This window comes from Sus scrofa, chromosome 8 (assembly GCF_000003025.6).
Source record: "Sus scrofa isolate TJ Tabasco breed Duroc chromosome 8, Sscrofa11.1, whole genome shotgun sequence".
In the NCBI taxonomy this organism is placed as follows: domain Eukaryota; kingdom Metazoa; phylum Chordata; class Mammalia; order Artiodactyla; family Suidae; genus Sus; species Sus scrofa.
Genome location: NC_010450.4, coordinates 124,544,317 through 124,562,671, shown reverse-complemented (window position 1 = coordinate 124,562,671; position 18,355 = coordinate 124,544,317). Strand labels below are relative to the sequence as shown.

Below are 18,355 nucleotides of genomic sequence, written 5' to 3'. Positions count from 1 at the left end.
GGCATGATTCCCTCAGGAGTATCTAGAACCCACTATGGCGGTACAAGTGAAAAGTATTCTAACCTGCCCATTACCATGAACCCAGTCAGATTTTTTGTCTCTATACAAATAGTAATAGGTAGAATGAAACACTTAATAACTCAGAAGCAGTATCAAACACTCAAAATCTGCAGTCATCCGCAAGTAGATTTAAAAGCGGATAGAAGAAATTAATAAATAAGGGCAGATAACTTATCCATATAAAGAAAAGCTACAGGCTAACTATATTTTACATGTAATCATTGTTTCTTCTCTGGAGGGGAAAAAAAAAGATTCAACAAATCTGTCGTGCTGTGAATACACTAACAGTGTGTTTTGGGATTTAACAGGTCCAGAGGACTATAGCTAAGCAGATTCAGATGGTGAAACAGATTGGAAAAGGTCGCTATGGGGAAGTTTGGATGGGAAGGTGGCGTGGCGAAAAGGTAGCTGTGAAAGTGTTCTTCACCACGGAGGAAGCCAGCTGGTTCCGAGAGACAGAAATATATCAGACAGTGTTGATGAGGCATGAAAACATTTTGGGTGAGTAAGAGGCTGTATTGCAATGTTCAGGGTTTCCTAGCTTTCCTCGCTTTTTTTTTTTTTTTTTCTGTTAACATCTGCATCTTAACTCATCAGTCTAGACCCCTGATGAAATATACAGACGTTTTTCTTCTTGGCATGAGCCCAAGAACGTCATACGCTTCTTATGGGAGCCCTCACAGGAGGAATGACTAAGGCACGTCTGCGAATGAATGTGGGCTGGGAGTGGAAGGTGCTCAAAGCAGTTTTTTTTCTTTTTTTTTTTCCCTTCAGGGACAGGAAATGCAAATGGAACACCAGAATTTCTTATGGTTTCTTAGGGATTTGAAGGTGCACGTTTTTGTTAAAATTTTGTTGTGAAAAGTTAGGGGAATTTTACCTGCAGGGTTTATTTATATCCCGAGTTTACATTGAAAATTGATTTCCTTTTCATTGTCTCCAGTTAGAGGTGATCTGGCTGAATCATCCAAGCAGAAAGACTGCAAGCTCATCACGGGAGGATGTGCTTGTTTTATAAACAGTGTCTTGTGTGTAACTATAATACCATGAACTATTTAGTGTTCACTTAGAGATACTTAAATACCGATTACCGATTAGGAAAAAGGATCCTGTTTTCAGATACAGCCTCTCAGTGTTTCTCTACCCCTCCTGTTTTGACGGTCTCTGATTGGTATGAGGCATTTCGATAGTGTCAAAGGCACAATCAGAAACCTGAATGAAACGTCATACAAAAGACACCTATGGCGAAGAATGGCAGTTGCAAATATGAATTATCCTTCTAGTACTCAGCAAACAAGGAGCTCCGAACCTTACTGGCTTTTTCCCTCGTAGGCTTCATTGCTGCAGACATCAAAGGGACGGGCTCCTGGACCCAGCTGTACCTCATCACAGATTATCATGAAAACGGCTCCCTCTATGATTACCTGAAGTCCACCACCCTGGATACTAAATCCATGCTGAAGTTAGCTTACTCTTCTGTCAGTGGCCTATGTCACTTACACACCGAAATCTTCAGTACTCAAGGCAAACCGGCAATTGCCCATCGAGATCTGAAAAGTAAGAACATCCTGGTGAAGAAAAATGGAACTTGCTGTATAGCTGACCTGGGTCTGGCTGTCAAATTTATTAGGTTAGTATCAAGGTGAACACATACACTTTTTATGGTTCTTTTCTATCATTTTTTATAGATGATGCATTTTATAGCTCAGGGCTTCTAGGATATTCAGCAGAGGAGGAATTTTTTTTATTCATTTCGACTTTTCTTTGCAGGGAAAAAGAAGGAACGTTTTCTTTGCAACCAATAAAGTGTTTGGTCGGGTCGGTCCCACAGTCTCTAAACTCATCAGTGACCTGGCTTCAAGACAGTAGCTTCTTTTACCTTGTAGGTGATTTCATTAGAAGAAATGGTTTTTCTCCTTTGAAAACAAAAGCAAATGAGTTTGCAAATCACAGGTACAGAAGGATCATCATATACTTACTTTAAAATCTCCACTTAGGCTGAGCCTTTATTAAATGGTCGGACCCTCTGACGGATTTGTTTCTAAAGAAGGCCCTGCAAGATACAGAGAGGGGCGCAAAGAAAAAGCCGTGGCAAGGAAGGAAACTTGGGAGAAAGGACTTAATGGATTGGCATTTTCACCCAAAAGTGAAGACAGAGGGCTGATATCATAATAGGCCTCCAATATATGGAGGTTTTCACCATTTAGACGACGGCAAATTGAAATGCTCAGTCTTTAAAAACAAAGCTGGAGGGAATGCTTGGGACTAGAGATATAAGTTAGAAATGTGAACCCCCCTGCCAATGCAGGCTACTAAATCCTCTTTCTCTTCTGAATTCTTTTTTCTGACTTACAACCTTTTTCTGGTCGCCTCTACCCAAAAAATTTCCCGTGATGCTGCTCAGATTACCAGCCTCTGTCCTTTCCTCTGCTGTTAAATTTCCCAAGAGTTCCAAAGAGTGATCTGCTTCCTTGGTCCCGTAATTCATAGTATTCTGTAATGGGAGCTTCTGTTCCCCTCTCCCCTGAAGCTGCTTTACTGAGGGCACCCTGCACTTTGTCATCAGAAGCCCATCTTACTGTCACCCTGCTCTCTGCAGTTCCCACACCTCTTCCTCCTGGGTTCCTGATGTACCTTTATTCCAGGTTCTCCTTTCTCTCTATGGGTTCTGCTCTCTGTTCCTTACATATTTGCCCACCTCTAGATTTTGTGCTCTCTCTGCGTTTTCTTCCTGGTTCCCAGTTTGGGTTGATCCATATTCTAAAATGTGAGCACCTGGCGTTTCCTCTGTTGCCCGAGTTTCCAACTTGCTCAGTTGAATGTGTTCTGTCTCCATGTTGCTCGCTTGGAACTGGGCCTGGTGAGTCGTCTTTACCATTTTTCTAGATTCTGGAGAAAAGCACTTTGTAGTTCTTTCCTCTTTGACTTTTTCTGTTTCTTTTTTTTTTTTCTTTCCCTACATGATACTGCCAGATGTTTTCTCTTGAAGCATCTTTTTGGCATCATCATATCATAGTACCCTCTGGCTTTGGGTTAAAATGTAGTTCCTGTTCTGAACACCTTCCACTTGGTCACACCTTCACGTGTTTTTAGCATGCTTTTATCTACCTGACCACCCAACCCCCCTGCCTCTCTCTTGATAACTACCACCTATCTGCACAGTTTCTCCCTTTGGGACACCTGTCATTATTCTCTCACAAGCCTGACTTTGAGTAAGTTTTCTTGTGCCTTTCTGTGTGACCCCAGCTTGCTCTCATGATGCTTCTCACACGGATGCATGGCGATCATTGACTCCTTGTCATCTCCAAGGGAGACTAAGTTCTCTGCAGGTAGATACCATGCTTTTCTCAAATTGACATCCTCGGCGCCTTCCCTTGGTGCTTATTATTTAGGGGTTGCTTCAGATTTCTGTGTAAAGGGTAGTTGAATGATTGCATATGGACTATAGAATGAAGGGAAAAAATATTTTTTGTCATAGCTGCAGAGATCTGGCACTCTGGATTAAGGCCACCTTTCTAGTTTTATATCCCATCAACTCTCCAAATCGTATGTTTTCCTTCGCAAAGCTGAACTTATTTGTGTTTTCTCCATGTATACTCCATGCTGGCTACTGCCTTGCTCTGGACTGAGCAGCATCCAGCTTGGAGTGTCCTGGCTTCCCCCCTGTTCTGTAGCCCAGTCTCAGAGTTGCCTTTAAGTCACTTTGCTCATCCCCCAGTTATTCTATTCCTGTAGTGATTTCCTGGCCCCTGCCTACCTGATACCATAATTATCTTAGTACACGCCTCCTCTTGCCCTCCTAGTCATTGGGCATCTTGAAAGTAGGATCCGTGCCAAGTGATGTAATGGATTTCCCATTTGGCATGACATAGTGGCTTACTCATGATGGGCATTCCAACATTGATTTGAATCAATACATGTTGGCAATATCAAAGTAATTCAGAGTTCATCTTCTTTATAGACCTTAAACCAAACAAGAAAAGTGAGCACCTGTTATATTGCTGAAACTCTCTTCTGCTTAGTGTAAAGGCAATGACCTGAATGAACTCTCAACTTTCATCCAAACCCCAATTTACGAAGTGGAAAAAGAAATGCTTTAAGGTGTAATTCCAAGATATATTTGGTGTGCTTTGACTAGTTCACCAAGAGGGGATGCACACGAGGATACTGGTTCACCTGTATAACTGAGATGCCGCTGGATGCACAGGCCTCATGTGGCTAGAGCGCCGCTGTGGGACCACTCAGCCTCCTGGGCCTCAGTTTCCTCTACGTTAAATGAGGCTGCACTTGATAACTTTAGGTCCTGTCCACATTTTTATTTTGTATGTTTCAAAGGAACCGTGGTCTAATCAAGTTTTGAGCCTCACTTTTAAACCTTGCTGTATATGCTTCTTCGGTTTTCCCTCTTTTCGTGACTTCCCTGTTTTGGCGTATGTGGTGCCTGTGGAGGATTTTATTTCAGCTGGAGTCCAAGCTAACCTGGTGCTGAGTTCTCAGACTGTGTGTGTGAACTTCCTGTGAGAACCTGTCTTTGCCCTGGTCTCAGTGGTGTGTGTTCTCTCAGGCTTTTAATCACATGTGGGAGGTTCCCAGGGAAGCTGAGAGCCACCGAGAGAGCAGAGGGTAGGGTGCTTTAGGGATTTCTTGCTCATTTGGTTTTTTAAAATCCTGTGTTGCTTTCTGTATGCACGCTCTTGAACATGATGTAAGTGCCAATGCATTTCCTGCCCAGCAGAGGTTTAATCCGGGTGAAGCTGTGGCAGACATTCCCGCGACCCCGCATCTCTCTTGGGAGAAGAAAACAATGACACGTGAAATCCCTTGAAGGAACTTACCAAGCTTTTCACTTTTCACTCTGGAGGACCAAGCAATGCCTCTGGTAATTTGGTGTCAGAATAATATATTTTCCTAGGGGGAAAAATAAATCCTGGGTTAAGACCTCTCAGGAGTATTAAATTTTGAATAGCAAACCTATGATGACGAAGACTGGCCTGTAGTATGTGTCTCCGGACTGATGACTGTGGAATTGTCAGGTACAAAGGAGACAGAGTAGACTGGCCCAGTGGGCACAGAATGTCCACAGAATCTTTTGATGTTGTTATTCATTTATTTATTTTTGCTGCACTTGGCGGCATTCGGAAGTTCCCGGCCGGGGACTGAACCTGAGCCACAGCTTTAACCAGAGCCACAGCATTGGCGATGCCCGATCCTCAACCTGCCAAGCAAAGAGAGAACGCCATCCATGTCATTTTTATCGTGGCTTCTGATTTGTGTACGTAGTGTTTTTTAAAAAAAATGTGACATGGTTCAGTGACTGGCCAGAGTCACAGACCAGCTGATGAGTTGCAGAGTCAGCACTCCCAGTAAGGTTCTTTTTTTTTCCCCCTTAAGTTTTATTGAAAAACTTGATTTACAATGTCGTGCCATTTTCTGCTGTACAGCATATGTATATATACTGGAGATACACACACACACACACACCCCTATTTCCTTTGTTGTATTATCTTCTATCTTGATCGAGCGTGATCTCTCTGAAGAGAGCGGATAGAATTCCCTGGGCTGTGCAGTAGGACCTCATGGCTTATCCATTCTAAGTGTAGTAGTTTGCGTCTACTAACCCCAAACGCCCGTCCGTGCCACTCCCTCTCCTTCCCTCTCCTTCCCTCTTGGCAGCCACAGGTCTGTTCTCCATGTCTGTGAGTCTCTTTCTGTTCTGTAGATAGGTTCATTTGTTCCATATTTTAGATTCCACATATAAGGGATTTCGTATAGTATTTGTCCTTCTCTTTCTGACTTAATTCACTCAGTATGAGAATCTCTAGTTGCATCCATGTTGCTGCAAATGGCATTATTTCATTATTTTTTATGACTGAGGAGTATTCCGTTGTATATATGTGCCACATCCTCTTAATCCGTTCATCTGTCAGTGGACATTTAGGTTGTTTCCATGTCTTGGCTGTTGTAACTAGTGCTGCTATAAACATGCAGGTGTATGTATACTTTTGAATGAAATTTTGTCTGGGCATATGCCTAGGAGTGGGATTGCTGGTTCATATGGTAGTTCTCTATTCAGTTTTCTGAGGAACCTATTGAAGACTTTCTAAGAAACTGAGATTTCTTAGGATTTAATCACAGGAACAGTGAATTCTGTTGGAAAACACTGCAGAAAAACTCTCCTTATTGGCTGACATCTGACTAGGCAGAGCTTAATTCAGCAGATCAGTCCCATGGCTGTTTGCAAGATGCTTCAGGAAACTCAAAGGATGTACATGGCCCCTTCTTCTGAAAGCTCATGAGAATTGTTATGAGTTGGATCCAAAAAGATACAGCTAAGTTTTATGTCAAAGAGCATTCTACCTGTTTTCCTCTAAGAGTTTCATAGTATCAGGTCTTTCATTTAGGTCTTCAATGCATTTTGAGTTTAGTTTTGTGTATAATGTTAGAGAATATTCTAATTTCATTCTTTTACATGTAACTATCTAGTTTTCCCAGCACCACTTATTAAAGACTGTCTTTTTTCCATTGTATATTTTTGCCTGCATTGTCCTAGATTAATTGACCGTAGATGCATGGGTATGTTTCTGGGCTTTCTGCCCTGTTCCATTGATCTATATTTCTGTATTTGTGCCAGTACCATACTCTTTTGATGACCGTAGCTTTGTAGTATAGTCAGAAGTCAGGGAACCTGATTCCTCCAGCTCCCTTTTTCTTTCTCAGGACTACTTTGGCTATTCAGGGTCTTTTGTGTTTCTATATAAATTTTAAAATGATTCTAGTTCTGTGAAAAATGCCATTGATAATTTGATAAGGATTGCATTGAATCTGCAGATTGCCCTGGGTAGTATCATCATTTTGACAGTATTGATTCTTCCAATCCAAGAACATGGTATATCTTTCCATTTGTTTGTGTCGTCTTCCATCAGTATTTTATACTTCTCAGAGTCCAGATCTTTTGCCTCCTTAGGTAGGTTTATTCCTAGATACTGTGTTCTTTTTTGATGCAACCGTTTCCTTAATTTTTATTTCTGATCTTTTCATTGTCAGTATGTAGAAACAACATATTTCTGTGTATTAGTTTCTTATCCTGCAGTTTCACTGAATTGATTGCTGAGCTCTCATAGTTTACTGGTAGCATCTTTAGGGTTTTTTGGGTTTAGTATCATGTCATCTGCAAACAGTGACATTTTACTTCTTTTCTATTTTGGATTCCTTTTATTTCTTTTTCTTCTGTGATTGCAATGACTAGGACTTTTAATACAAGTGGAGAGAGTGGACATCCTTGTCTTGTTCCTGATCTTAGAATAAATGCTTTCAGCATTTCACCATTGAAAATCATGTTAGCTGTGGGTTTGTCATGTATGGTCTTTATTATGTAAAGGTAGGTTCCCTCTATGCCCACTTTCTGGAGAGTGTGTGTGTGGGTTGGGGGGGGCCATAAATGAGTGTTGAATTTTGTCAAAAGCTTTTTCTGCATCTGTTGATCATATGGTTCTTATTCTTCAGTTTGTTAATGTGGTATATCATATTGATTGATTTTTGGATATTGAAAAATCCTTGCATCACTGGGATGAATCTCACTCATGGTGTATGATCCTTTTAATGTATTGTTGAATTCAGTGTGGTAGTATTTTGTGGAGGATATTTGCATTTGTGTCAATCAGTGATATTATCCTGTAATTTTCTTTCTTTTTTTTTTTTTTTTTTGTTATGTCTTTGTCTGACTTTGGTATCAGGGTGATGGTGGTCTCATAGAATGAGTCCAGGAGTGTTATTTCCTCTGAAAATTTTGGAATAGTTTCAGAAGAATAGGTGTTAACTCTTCTCTTAATGTTTAATAGAATTTCCTTCTGAAGCCATCTGGTTCTGGGCTTTTCTTTGTCGGAAGTATTTAAATCAGTTTCATTTTCAGTACTTGTGAGTAGTCTACATATTTTCTTTTTCTTCCTAGTTTGGTCTTGGAAGATGGGAAAGATTGTACCTTTCTAAGAATTTGTTCATTTCTTCTAGTTTTTTCATTTTATTGGCATAGAATTCCTTGTAGTAGTCTTTTATGATCCTTTGTATTTTTGTCTTGTCAGTTGTAACTTCTCCTTTTTAATTTCTAATGTTACTGATTTGATCCTTCTCCCTTTTTTTCTTGATAAGACTGGCTTAAGGTTTATCATTTTTGTTGATCTTTTCAAACAACCAGCTTTTAGTTTCGTTGATCTTTTCTATTGTTTTCTTCATCTCTATTTCATTTATTTCTGCCCTGATCTTTATGATTTCTTCCCTTCTACTAACTTTGTGTTTTGTTTGTTCTTCTTTCTCTATTTGCTTTAGATGTAAGGTTAGGTTGTTTGAGATTTTTGTTTGTTTGTTTGTTTCCTGAATTAAGTTTGTATTGCTATAAGTTTCCCTCTTAGAATAGCTTTTGCTCTGTTCCTTGGGTTATAGATCATTGTGTTTTCATTTTCATTTGTCTCTAGGTGTTGATTCCCTCTTTGATTTTTTTTCCACTGGTCCTTTGGCTGTTTTGTAACATACTGTTTAGCTTCCACTTGTTTGTGGTTTTTGTAGTTTTTTTTTTCTTGTAATTTATTTCTAATTGCTTAATGTTGTGGTTGGAAAAGATACTTGATATGATTTCACTTTTCTTAAATTTACTGAGGCTAGCATTGTAGCCCAGCATGTATCTATTTTGGAGAACGTTCCATGTACACTTGAGAAGAATGTGCATTCTGTTTTCAGATAGAATGTTCTATAAATACCAGTTAATGTCCATCTAGTCTAATCTGTCACTTAAGGCCTGTGTTTCCTCATTAATTTTCTGTCCGGATGATCTGTCTGTTGATATGAGTGGGATGTTCAAGTCTCCCACTCTTATTGTGTTACTGTCAATTTCTCCTTTTATGGCTGTTATTGTTTGCCTTATATATTGATGTGCTCCTGTCTTAGGTGCATATATATTTACTATTGTTACATCTTCTTCTTGGATTGATCCCTTGATCATTATGTAGTTTCCTCCTTTGTATCTTGTAACTGTTTTTATTTTAAAGTCTGTTTTGTCTGATATTCATATTGCTATTTCAGCTTTCCTTTGATTTCCATTTGCATGGAATATCTTTTTCCATTCCTTTGTTTCAGTCTGTATGTGACCCTAGATATGAAATGGGTCATTTGTAGACAGCATATTTATTGGGGGTGTTTTTTAATCCAATCAGCCAGTCTGTGTCTTTTGGTTGGACCACTTAATCCATTTATACTTAAGGTAATTATCAGTATGTAAGTTCTTATTGGCATTTTGTTAATTGTTTCAGATTTGTTTTTGTTAGTCTTTTTTCTTCCCTTCCTCTTTTGTTCTCTTTTCTTGTTGTTTTTTGACCATCTTTAGTGTTATGTTTGGGTTGCTTTTTCTTTTTGTGTGGGTGTAGCTATTGTAAATGTTCAGTTTGAGGTTAGTATGAGATTTAGATATAGCAGTCTATGTATATACAAGTTTAAGTTGCTGTTCTCTTAATTTTATTTATTTATTTATTTATTTATTTATTTTTGTCTTTTGTCTTTTTTGTTGTTGTTGTTGCTATTTCTTGGGCCGCTCCCGCGGCATATGGAGTATCCCAGGCTAGGGGTTGAATCAGAGCTGTAGCCACCGGCCTACGCCAGAGCCACAGCAACGCTGGATCCGAGCCGTGTCTGCAACCTACACCACAGCTCACGGCAACGCCGGATCGTCAACCCACTGAGCAAGGGCAGGGATCGAACCTGCAACCTCATGGTTCCTAGTCGGATTCGTTAACCACTGCGCCACGACGGGAACTCCTGTTCTCTTAATTTTAAATGCATTTCAAATATCCTGCATTTATACTTTCTTCACAGTTGTTGGTTTTGATATCATATTTGTATGTGGATGGTTTCCTACCTTTACTGTATGTTTATCTTTACCAACAAGCTTTCCTATTTGTAATTTTATTTTTTTGTTTGTTTGTTTGTCTTTTTGCCATTTCTTGGGCCGTTCCTGCGGCATATGGAGGTTCCCAGGCTAGGGGTCCAATCAGAGCTGTAGCCACCGGCCTACACCAGAGCCACAGCAACGCAGGATCCAAGCCACGTCTGTGACCTACACCACAGCTTATGGCAACACTGGATTGTTAACCCACTGAGCAAGGGCAGGGATCGAACCCACAACCTCATGGTTCCTAGTCGGATTCGTTAACCACTGCGCCACAACGGGAACTCCGTTATTTGTAATTTTCTTATTTCTAGTTGTGGCCTTTTCTTTTCTCCCCAGAGAATTTCCTTTAGCTTTTCTTGCAAAGCTAGTTTGGTGGTGCTGAATTCTCTCAGCTTTTGTGTGTCTGTAAAGCTTTTGAATTCTCCTTTGAGTCTGACAGAAAGCCTAGCCAGGTAGAGTATTTTTGGTTGTAAGTTTGTCCCTTTCATCACTTTAAATATATAGTGCCATTCCCTTCTGCTCTGCAGAGTTTCTGCTGACAAGTCAGCTGATAGCTTAATGGGGATTCCCTTGATGTTATTTGTTGCTTTTCCCTTTTTGCTTTTGATATTTTCTCTTTATCTTTAATTCTGGTCAGTTTGATTAATATGTGTCTCAGCATCTTCCTCCTCGGGTTTTTCCTGTATGGGAGTCTCAGCACTTTCTGACCTTGAGTGTTTCCTTTCCTATGTTAGGGAAATGTTTGGCTATTGTCTCCCCAAATATTTTCTCAGGCCCTTCTGGGACCCCAATAATTTGAATGTTGGTCCATTTAATATTGTCCCAGAGTTCTTTTAGACTGCCCTCATTTATTTTCATTCTTTTTCCTTTATTCTTTTCCATAGCAGTGATTTCAGTCAACCTGTTATCCAGCTCACCTCTTTGTTCTCCTGCCTCATTTATTCTGCTATCAATTTCTTCTATTTTTCATTTCAGTTATTTTATTGTTCATCTCTGTTTGTTCTTTAAATCTTCTATCTCTTTTTTAAATAGTTCTTGTGTCTTTTGGGTCTGTGCTTCCATTTCTTTTATGAGATTTCAAATCATCTTGACTGTCATTACTCTGAATTATTTTTTCAGGTAGATTGCCTATTTCTACTTCAGTTAGTTGTTCTGGATTTTACCTTTTCCTTCACCTGAAACTTATTTCTCTGCAGTTCCATTTTGTCTGACTTTCTGTGTTTGTGGTTTCTCTTCCATACTGCAGGGTTGTATTTATTTTTGCTTCTAGTGTCTGCCCCTGGTGAGTGAGTTTGGTTTGGGGGCTTGTGTGGGCTTCCTGGTGGGAGGAACTGATTTCTGTGCATTGGTGGATGGAGTTGGGTCTTGTTGCTCTGGTGGGAAGTGCCATGTCAAGGGGTGTTTTTAGATGTGGCTTTAGGCTCAAGGGAACTTAGCACAGCTTATCTGCTGATGGGACGCCTGCCAGCCTCCATGGAAGAGGAAGGCAGGGAAAACTGACAGCAGCCTGACTTTTTCTGCTTCATTCTTTCTCGTTGGCCCTTTCCTTCCTTACTATCCCACAGGTTCTGCACTGACTATACTTCCTGTCTCTTTTTCTTCCTTTATTCTTGGTGCCTCAGTATTAAATAACTCTCATTGCCCTTTTTGGCCTTGAAGATTAACACAAGTTTCGTTTCCCACTGCCCTTACTGGGGAGCAGGTCAGATGATGTGACCGAAGCCCTGGGAGAGAAATGTAGTTTAGTTACTTTCATGCAGAGAAACCCTCCTGAGGAAGAAGGGCCAGAGCTGTATGTCTGGGAGGATCTGATACTTTATAATATCAGATGGGAATTACTTAAAATTAGTATGTTTGTTCTTTAAATAAAGTGCTAAAAGCATTTGCCATTAGGTTAATAGTCATCTGTTACAAGATTAATTTGCTTAACAAACTTCATTTATCCTCCTCGATTATCAGTACTGTCTCATTTTATGGTCTATATATAATGGAGATTTATACATTTCTCTTTAAATCATCCATAGCGAAGTTGACTGTAAAAAAAAAAAAAATCCCTTTTCCTTTTTGCATTTAAAGGATGTTTTTGCAGTTCCCTTGTGGTGCACCAGGATAAGGACCTGTCATTGTCACTGCAGCAGCTCGGGTTGCTGCTGTGGTGCAGATTGAATCCCTGGCCCAGGAATTTCTGCATGCCACAGGCATGGCCAAAAACTAAAACAAAAAGTATATTCTTTATCTGCCATGAGCCAGGCACACCACGAATGGAGATAGGGTGGGGATCATCTCTTTAGGGACATTCCAAATGACTATGACAGTTATTCAGGCCTCAGAGGAGTTGGCAGCCTTAGGTTGGAAGGTTGATATTTACTGAGATCCTATAAGCAAAATATTTCTTCATACTCTTCTGCTGGAGGACAATTCTTCAGACATTCCCAAAGGAAGCTGTTACTTCACATCCTACTGAGGAAGCATGCAGGCTGGGAGAGGAAGGTGGAGGAGCATGTGCTGAGCATGCCTGGCCTGGGTAAGGAACTGGTTTGGGGGCATTTGATGGACAAGAAGAATCCTTGGTTATACATTTTTTCAGTGTTTGAGGGAATGAGAGATTAGAGATAAACCGTATGTAGTTTGGCCAACATAAATCTCAATTCTGTCGTCATCAGGGACGAATTCAGCTTTCCAGTAGAGTCTTCACGTCGCCGCTTCCATCAGTCCTTCCTGACCTTCCAAATCCAAACACAGTGTTACAGAGCGAAGTGTAAGAATGGAAAGGAATTGCCTGTAATCTTTATCAGCTGTAGTCAGGGTGTGCCTTTGGCCCAACAGTCCCTTTTGCTAAGATAGTTCTTGGTTTCCTTTCCTAGGACATGTTCTGGAATATAATTGGTTCTGTCTTCTTTCCATCTGCAAACCCCCATGTTTGTTTCTCTGCATTGAATGCAGAATCCTCTACCCACCACTGACTTTCTCTAATGAGTCAGAATTATAACACAGGCATGTTACACATTAACGGAATACCCACTGTGTGTCCACATGCGAGGATGTGGTGGGCAGAAGAGGAGAGAAATTGTAATTGAAGGGGGAGCCTTTGTGGCATCTTTTACATCTGCTATTTTTCCAGGTTATCATTAAGCCTCTGCTTGGCTCAACGTTCCTCCCTTACCATGAACTATTCAGGGGCACAGGTGACATTCCTCTACTGTATCCTGCTGGTAAACACTAAGCTTCACGTTTTGCACTATTTTTCCAGTCCAGGAGCCAGAGCACTACGACCTGCATTTAGAGATGGTGAGGGGGACTGGCTCTTTAGCTTTTTTCATTTTTGAAAATTTCGGAGTTTTTGCTGTGGCGCGACAGGATGGGTGGCATCTCTGCAGCACTGGGATGCAGGTTTCATCCTCAGCCTGGCACAGTGGGTGAAAGGATATCCGGTGTTGCCGCAGCCGTGGCTCGGGTCTGATCCCTGGCCCAGGAACTTCCACGTGCTGTGGGGCAGCCACAAAAGAAAAAACAGGTTTCTACTTGAACTTTTATTTTAGGAAAATAGGCTTCTTTAGGGTCGTTGTTTTCAGAAGGTCCTGAAGAGCCTCATGAGTAACCTGGTGACACATCTGATGAGACAGCTTTAGATGAAGGGTTTTAGCTGAAAGTGAATTTGAAATGGTTGTAAGAATGAAGCTTTATATTGATAAGTTTTAGTAAATGTAAACAGTTTTGAGATAGATACAAAGACCACTCTTTAAATTTTCCTAAATGACCATCGCAATAGGTTATGTTTTAGCAGATTGAGATTGAGGCAATAAGATCAAACGCAGAAGTCTTTCCCAAAAGCCGCTAGTCTTTCGCCAAGTTTTCTGTTATCACAGACAGCGTGGGAAATGTGATGTTTGATACACACGGCTGTTTGCCACGTCAAGGAAAGGCGTGTGTCAACGCTGGAGCATCCGTGGAGTGTGGCAGAAAGAAAAAGGAAAGCCCAGTCTTGGGAATCGGGAGAGAGGAGGGTTTGTCCAAGATTTTCCAGAAACTAGAGTTTCGTCATGAGTTTTGGTACCTTTTCTGTCTTACGAAGTCTCATCTATCAAAACAGGGGCTCAGTCCTTCTTCGTTCCACTGGTTTCTGTTGAGGTGCGGACCTGTGAAACCTCTGACGTGTGCTCACGCTGTGCTGGCAGCGGCGTTACACGTCTCCTCTCGTGTGATGGTCCATCTCTCACCAGCATGGAAACGTGGGCGCATGGCTGGTGTGCCAGCTCACTGTGCAGAGGCCATGGTTCCCGTGTGGCAGGCTGTGGATGGGTGCCTTCCAGCAGGGGTGCGCTCCCTGGCTACCGGAAATAATAATGAAGGGGTCATGCTGTGACGTTGTCCCAAAGCTCAAGACATTATACGCACTGATTGCCTTTTTGATGAAAAATCCATGTTGTTTGGTTTATGGTAGGACAGTGGTAGTAGAAAGCTGTCTGTACATCCCCGCTTACCAAATTAAAACATTCGCAGGGCTTTGTTGGTCCTCTCCTCACATTTTTACTTGTTGGCAGATAGAAAAGTCTCACCATGCTTGGTTTAAGAAATAACCATCTCAGGAGCTCCCGTCGTGGCGCAGCAGAAACGAATCCAACTAGGAACCATGAGGTTGTGGGTTCGATCCCTGGCCTTGCTTAGTGGGTTAGGGATCCGGCATTGCTGTGAGCTGTGGTGGAGGTTACAGATGTGGCTTGGATCCTGCCTTGCTGTGGCGTAGGCCGGAGCTGACCCCTAGCCTGGGAACCTCTGTATGCCGTGGGTGCAGCCCTAAAAAGACAAAATAAAAGAGGATGGAAGGAAGGGAAGGAAGGAAGGAAGGACAGACATCTTAGGATTTCCTGTTATGGCTCAGTGGGTTAAGAACCCAACAGTATCTGTGAGGATGCAGGTTTGATCCTTGGCCTCGCTCGGTGGGTTAAGGATCTGGCTTTGCTGTGAGCTGTGGTGTAGGTCACAGACGTGGCTCAGATCTGGCTGTGGTGTAGGCTGGCAGCTGCAGCTCTGATTTGACCCCTGGCCTGGGAACCTCCATATGCCAAGGATACAGCCACAAAAAAACATTTCAAACAAACTGAGTTGGCATGCGCACATGCCATTTTAAGAGTAAAGCTGCTATTGGAGTCCCCTGGTGGCCTAGCAGTTAAGATTCAGTATTGTCAATGCTGTGGCTCAGGTTTGATCCCTGGCCTGGGAACTTGCCAGTACCATGGGTGTAGCAGGAAAAAAAAAAAAAAAAAAAGAGTAAAGCTACTAAAATATGAAGGGAAGGACTGTATTTTTTAGATACTTCACAAGTGTTTAGCAGTAATTTAGACTTAACATTTGCTCTAGTGGCAGTGTAAGCCTCTACATGGCACCTTCATTCTGATTGAATATCATCTTCATTAGGTTTTTACCTGTGAATTTGTAACTTAATTTGGGGCAATAATTTTTCTTTTTCTTTTTTTTCTTTTTTTTCAGGGCTGCATCCACAGCATATGGAAGTTCCCAAGCTACTAGGGGTTGAATTGGAGCTGAAGCTGCCGGCCTACACCACAGCCACAGCAACTTGGGATCTTAGCCTCATCTGCAACCTACACCACAGCTCATGGCCACACTGGATCCTCAACCCACTGAGCAAGGCCAGGGATGGAACTTGCAACCTCATGGGTACTAATTGGGTTCATTACCACTGAGCTCCAATGGGAACTCCAAGAAATGTTTTTTTATAAAGCGTTACTCCCTGAAAGGATATCCTTTCCCACCTGTCCCTGAAGCCCTGGATCAGGAATCCCCTTGACTGGTCCTTGTCATTCATTGATCCTCTTCACCGCTGATGGTGCTTGGCTCTCCTTTTTCCTTAGTGATACAAACGAGGTCGACATACCACCCAACACCCGAGTTGGCACCAAGCGCTACATGGCTCCAGAAGTGCTGGATGAGAGCTTGAACAGGAATCACTTTCAGTCCTACATCATGGCCGACATGTACAGCTTTGGACTCATCCTTTGGGAGGTTGCTAGGAGATGCGTATCAGGAGGTAAGCAACAGGCTGTTGGAGCTGCTGCAAGTCCTCGCTGACCAGAAATCCAGGATTATTGTTTACAAAATCAGATCGGACTTTGTTTTTCCCCTCATTTCCATTGGTGCAGTCACAGTCCTTCCAGGAAATGATATTTAACCTCTTGGCGTTGGCTTTGACTGCCTCCTTCCCCCCACCTGCTTCAGATGGGTCTCTTCTGGACCCACCGTCAGAAGAGACTCATCATTTCCTTGCTCTTGCCTTTTCAGAGCTCACCCCCTTCCACGAAATGTGTTGGCCCCTTGGTCTCTGGAGCTCGTGTTCCATCAAGCCAAACCCCCTTGCTTATCCCTTCCAGCAGCTTCCTGCCACCCCCTGCGCCCCACCCCCCAATATCAATGCCCCTTTCGTGTGGCTTCCTCTGTGCACATGGAGGGAGACAGAAACATGGGTGGGGCTCCCACTGTTTAACTCCCCACTTCCGATAATACTTCCGCATAAAGCAGTTTGAAAACATCAGCTTGTAGTAAAAGGAAATGAAAGCAATAAGAAAATTATTCTCGTTCATGGTAATTTTTCTACAGAGATTCCCTAGTAAGACTAAGAAAACATCCTTAAATATTCAGAGGTATGATTATTGCCTGTAGTATTTTGTTTACCAGCTGCATAATCTGTCTTTGAATAGATTTCAACATCTTTTAGGGAGGAGAGGAGGCTTAGGCTCTTCAGTATCAAGCACCCTGTTTGTGGAGTTCCCGTCGTGGCTCAGCGGTAAGGAATCCAACTAGTATCCATGAGGACACAGGTTTAATTCCTGGCCTCGATCAGTGGGTTAAGAATCTGACATTCACATGAGCTGTGGTGTAGGTTGCAGGCGTGGCTCAGATCTGTCATTGCTGTGGCTGTGGCTATAACTGGCAGCTGTAGCTCCAATTCAACCCCAAGCCTGAGAACTTCCTTATGCCTCAGGTACGGTCCTAAAAAGACCAAAAAAAAAAATTAAAAACAGTCCCCTGTTTATGGCTCTATTCACAGTTGTGCTCATTAAGAGACCGTTATGCTACTGCCTTTTCTTAAGACAGCTAGTTCCTCGCTTTCATGAAAACGTGCGTGTGTCCAAGAGTCTGAAAGTGCAGCATGCACTCAGCTAGTACCGGCTTTGTTTTGGGAACTTGCCCTTTATCGTGAACCTTTGACAACTTACTAAATTTTTCTCTGTTTCTGTTCCCTTGTTGTCCGAAGGAGGTAAATTATCCTCTCTACCTCAGATGGTTGCTCTGAGGTTTCAGTGATTGGAAAAAGAATTAAAACTTCCTGGCTTGTAAATAGCACTCAGTCCATGTTAGCTTCTTTAAAAAAAAATTTCATTTTGGTTGGTAGAGCCTTCACTTACATTCAGATTCAGATTTAAATATGAAGGACAAATGGTCAATCAGCAGGCATTCATACACCGAAGAACGTTTTCAATGAGGCAGTGGCTTCTAATCACTCTGGGAATTCTGTGCCTCTTATAAGCAATTTAAATCAGCACACATTCCCTCTAAAGCGAGAAAAGTCTTCAGTCCAAAAGCAAAGTTAATGTAGAAAATTTTTCCTACCCAGACATTTTGTACATCTCCCATCATAATTATGAGGCCATGCTTTATTAAGAGTAGATGAGCCTAGGAGTTCCCGTCGTGGCGCAGTGGTTAACGAATCCGACTAGGAACCATGAGGTTGCGGGTTCGATTCCTGCCCTTGCTCAGTGGGTTAAGGGTCCGGCGTTGCCATGAGCTGTGGTGTAGGTCGCAGATGCGGCTCGGGATCCTGCGTTGCTGTGGCTCAGGCGTGGGCCGGTGGCTACAGCTCCGATTGGACCCCTAGCCTGGGAACCTCCATATGATGCAGGAGCGGCTCAAGAAAAAGGCAAAAAGACAAAGCAAACAAACAAACAAAAAAAGTAGATGAGCCTATTTTTAAATAATATGCTTAAACATTTTATTCAGGTAGGTTTATAGAAGTCAAAGGAGTAGCAGGGCACAGCCTTACTTTTCCTTTTGTTTTTTTTTTCTTGTCCTTTTTAGGGCCACACCCATGGCATATGGAGATTCCCAGGCTAGGGGTCCAATCGGAGCTGTAGCCACCAGCCTAGGCCCCAGCCACAGCAACACCAGATCCGAGCCGCGTCCGCGACCTGCACCACAGCTCACAGCAATGCTGGATCCTTAACCCACCAAGCGAGGCCAGGGATGAAACCCACAACCTCATGGTTCCTAGTCGGATTCGGTTCCACTGCGCCATGAGGGGAACTCCAGCATTACTTTTCTAATTAGGTTTTCCTGAATATCTAAAGC

General features: G+C 42.1%; 1 protein-coding gene across 24 annotated transcripts in view; it reads left to right on the top strand.

Moving 5' to 3' along the window:
* The window catches only part of BMPR1B (bone morphogenetic protein receptor type 1B), a 499,194-nt gene that overhangs the window by 473,170 nt on the left and 7,669 nt on the right, over positions 1-18,355 (top strand). For 23 of the 24 annotated variants that reach the window (XM_021100423.1, XM_021100409.1, XM_021100418.1 and 20 more), the window contains 3 exon segments: positions 369-561; positions 1,393-1,690; positions 15,865-16,040. In XM_021100423.1, coding sequence (XP_020956082.1) covers positions 369-561; positions 1,393-1,690; positions 15,865-16,040 — 667 coding nt within the window. 24 annotated transcript variants of the gene reach the window in all.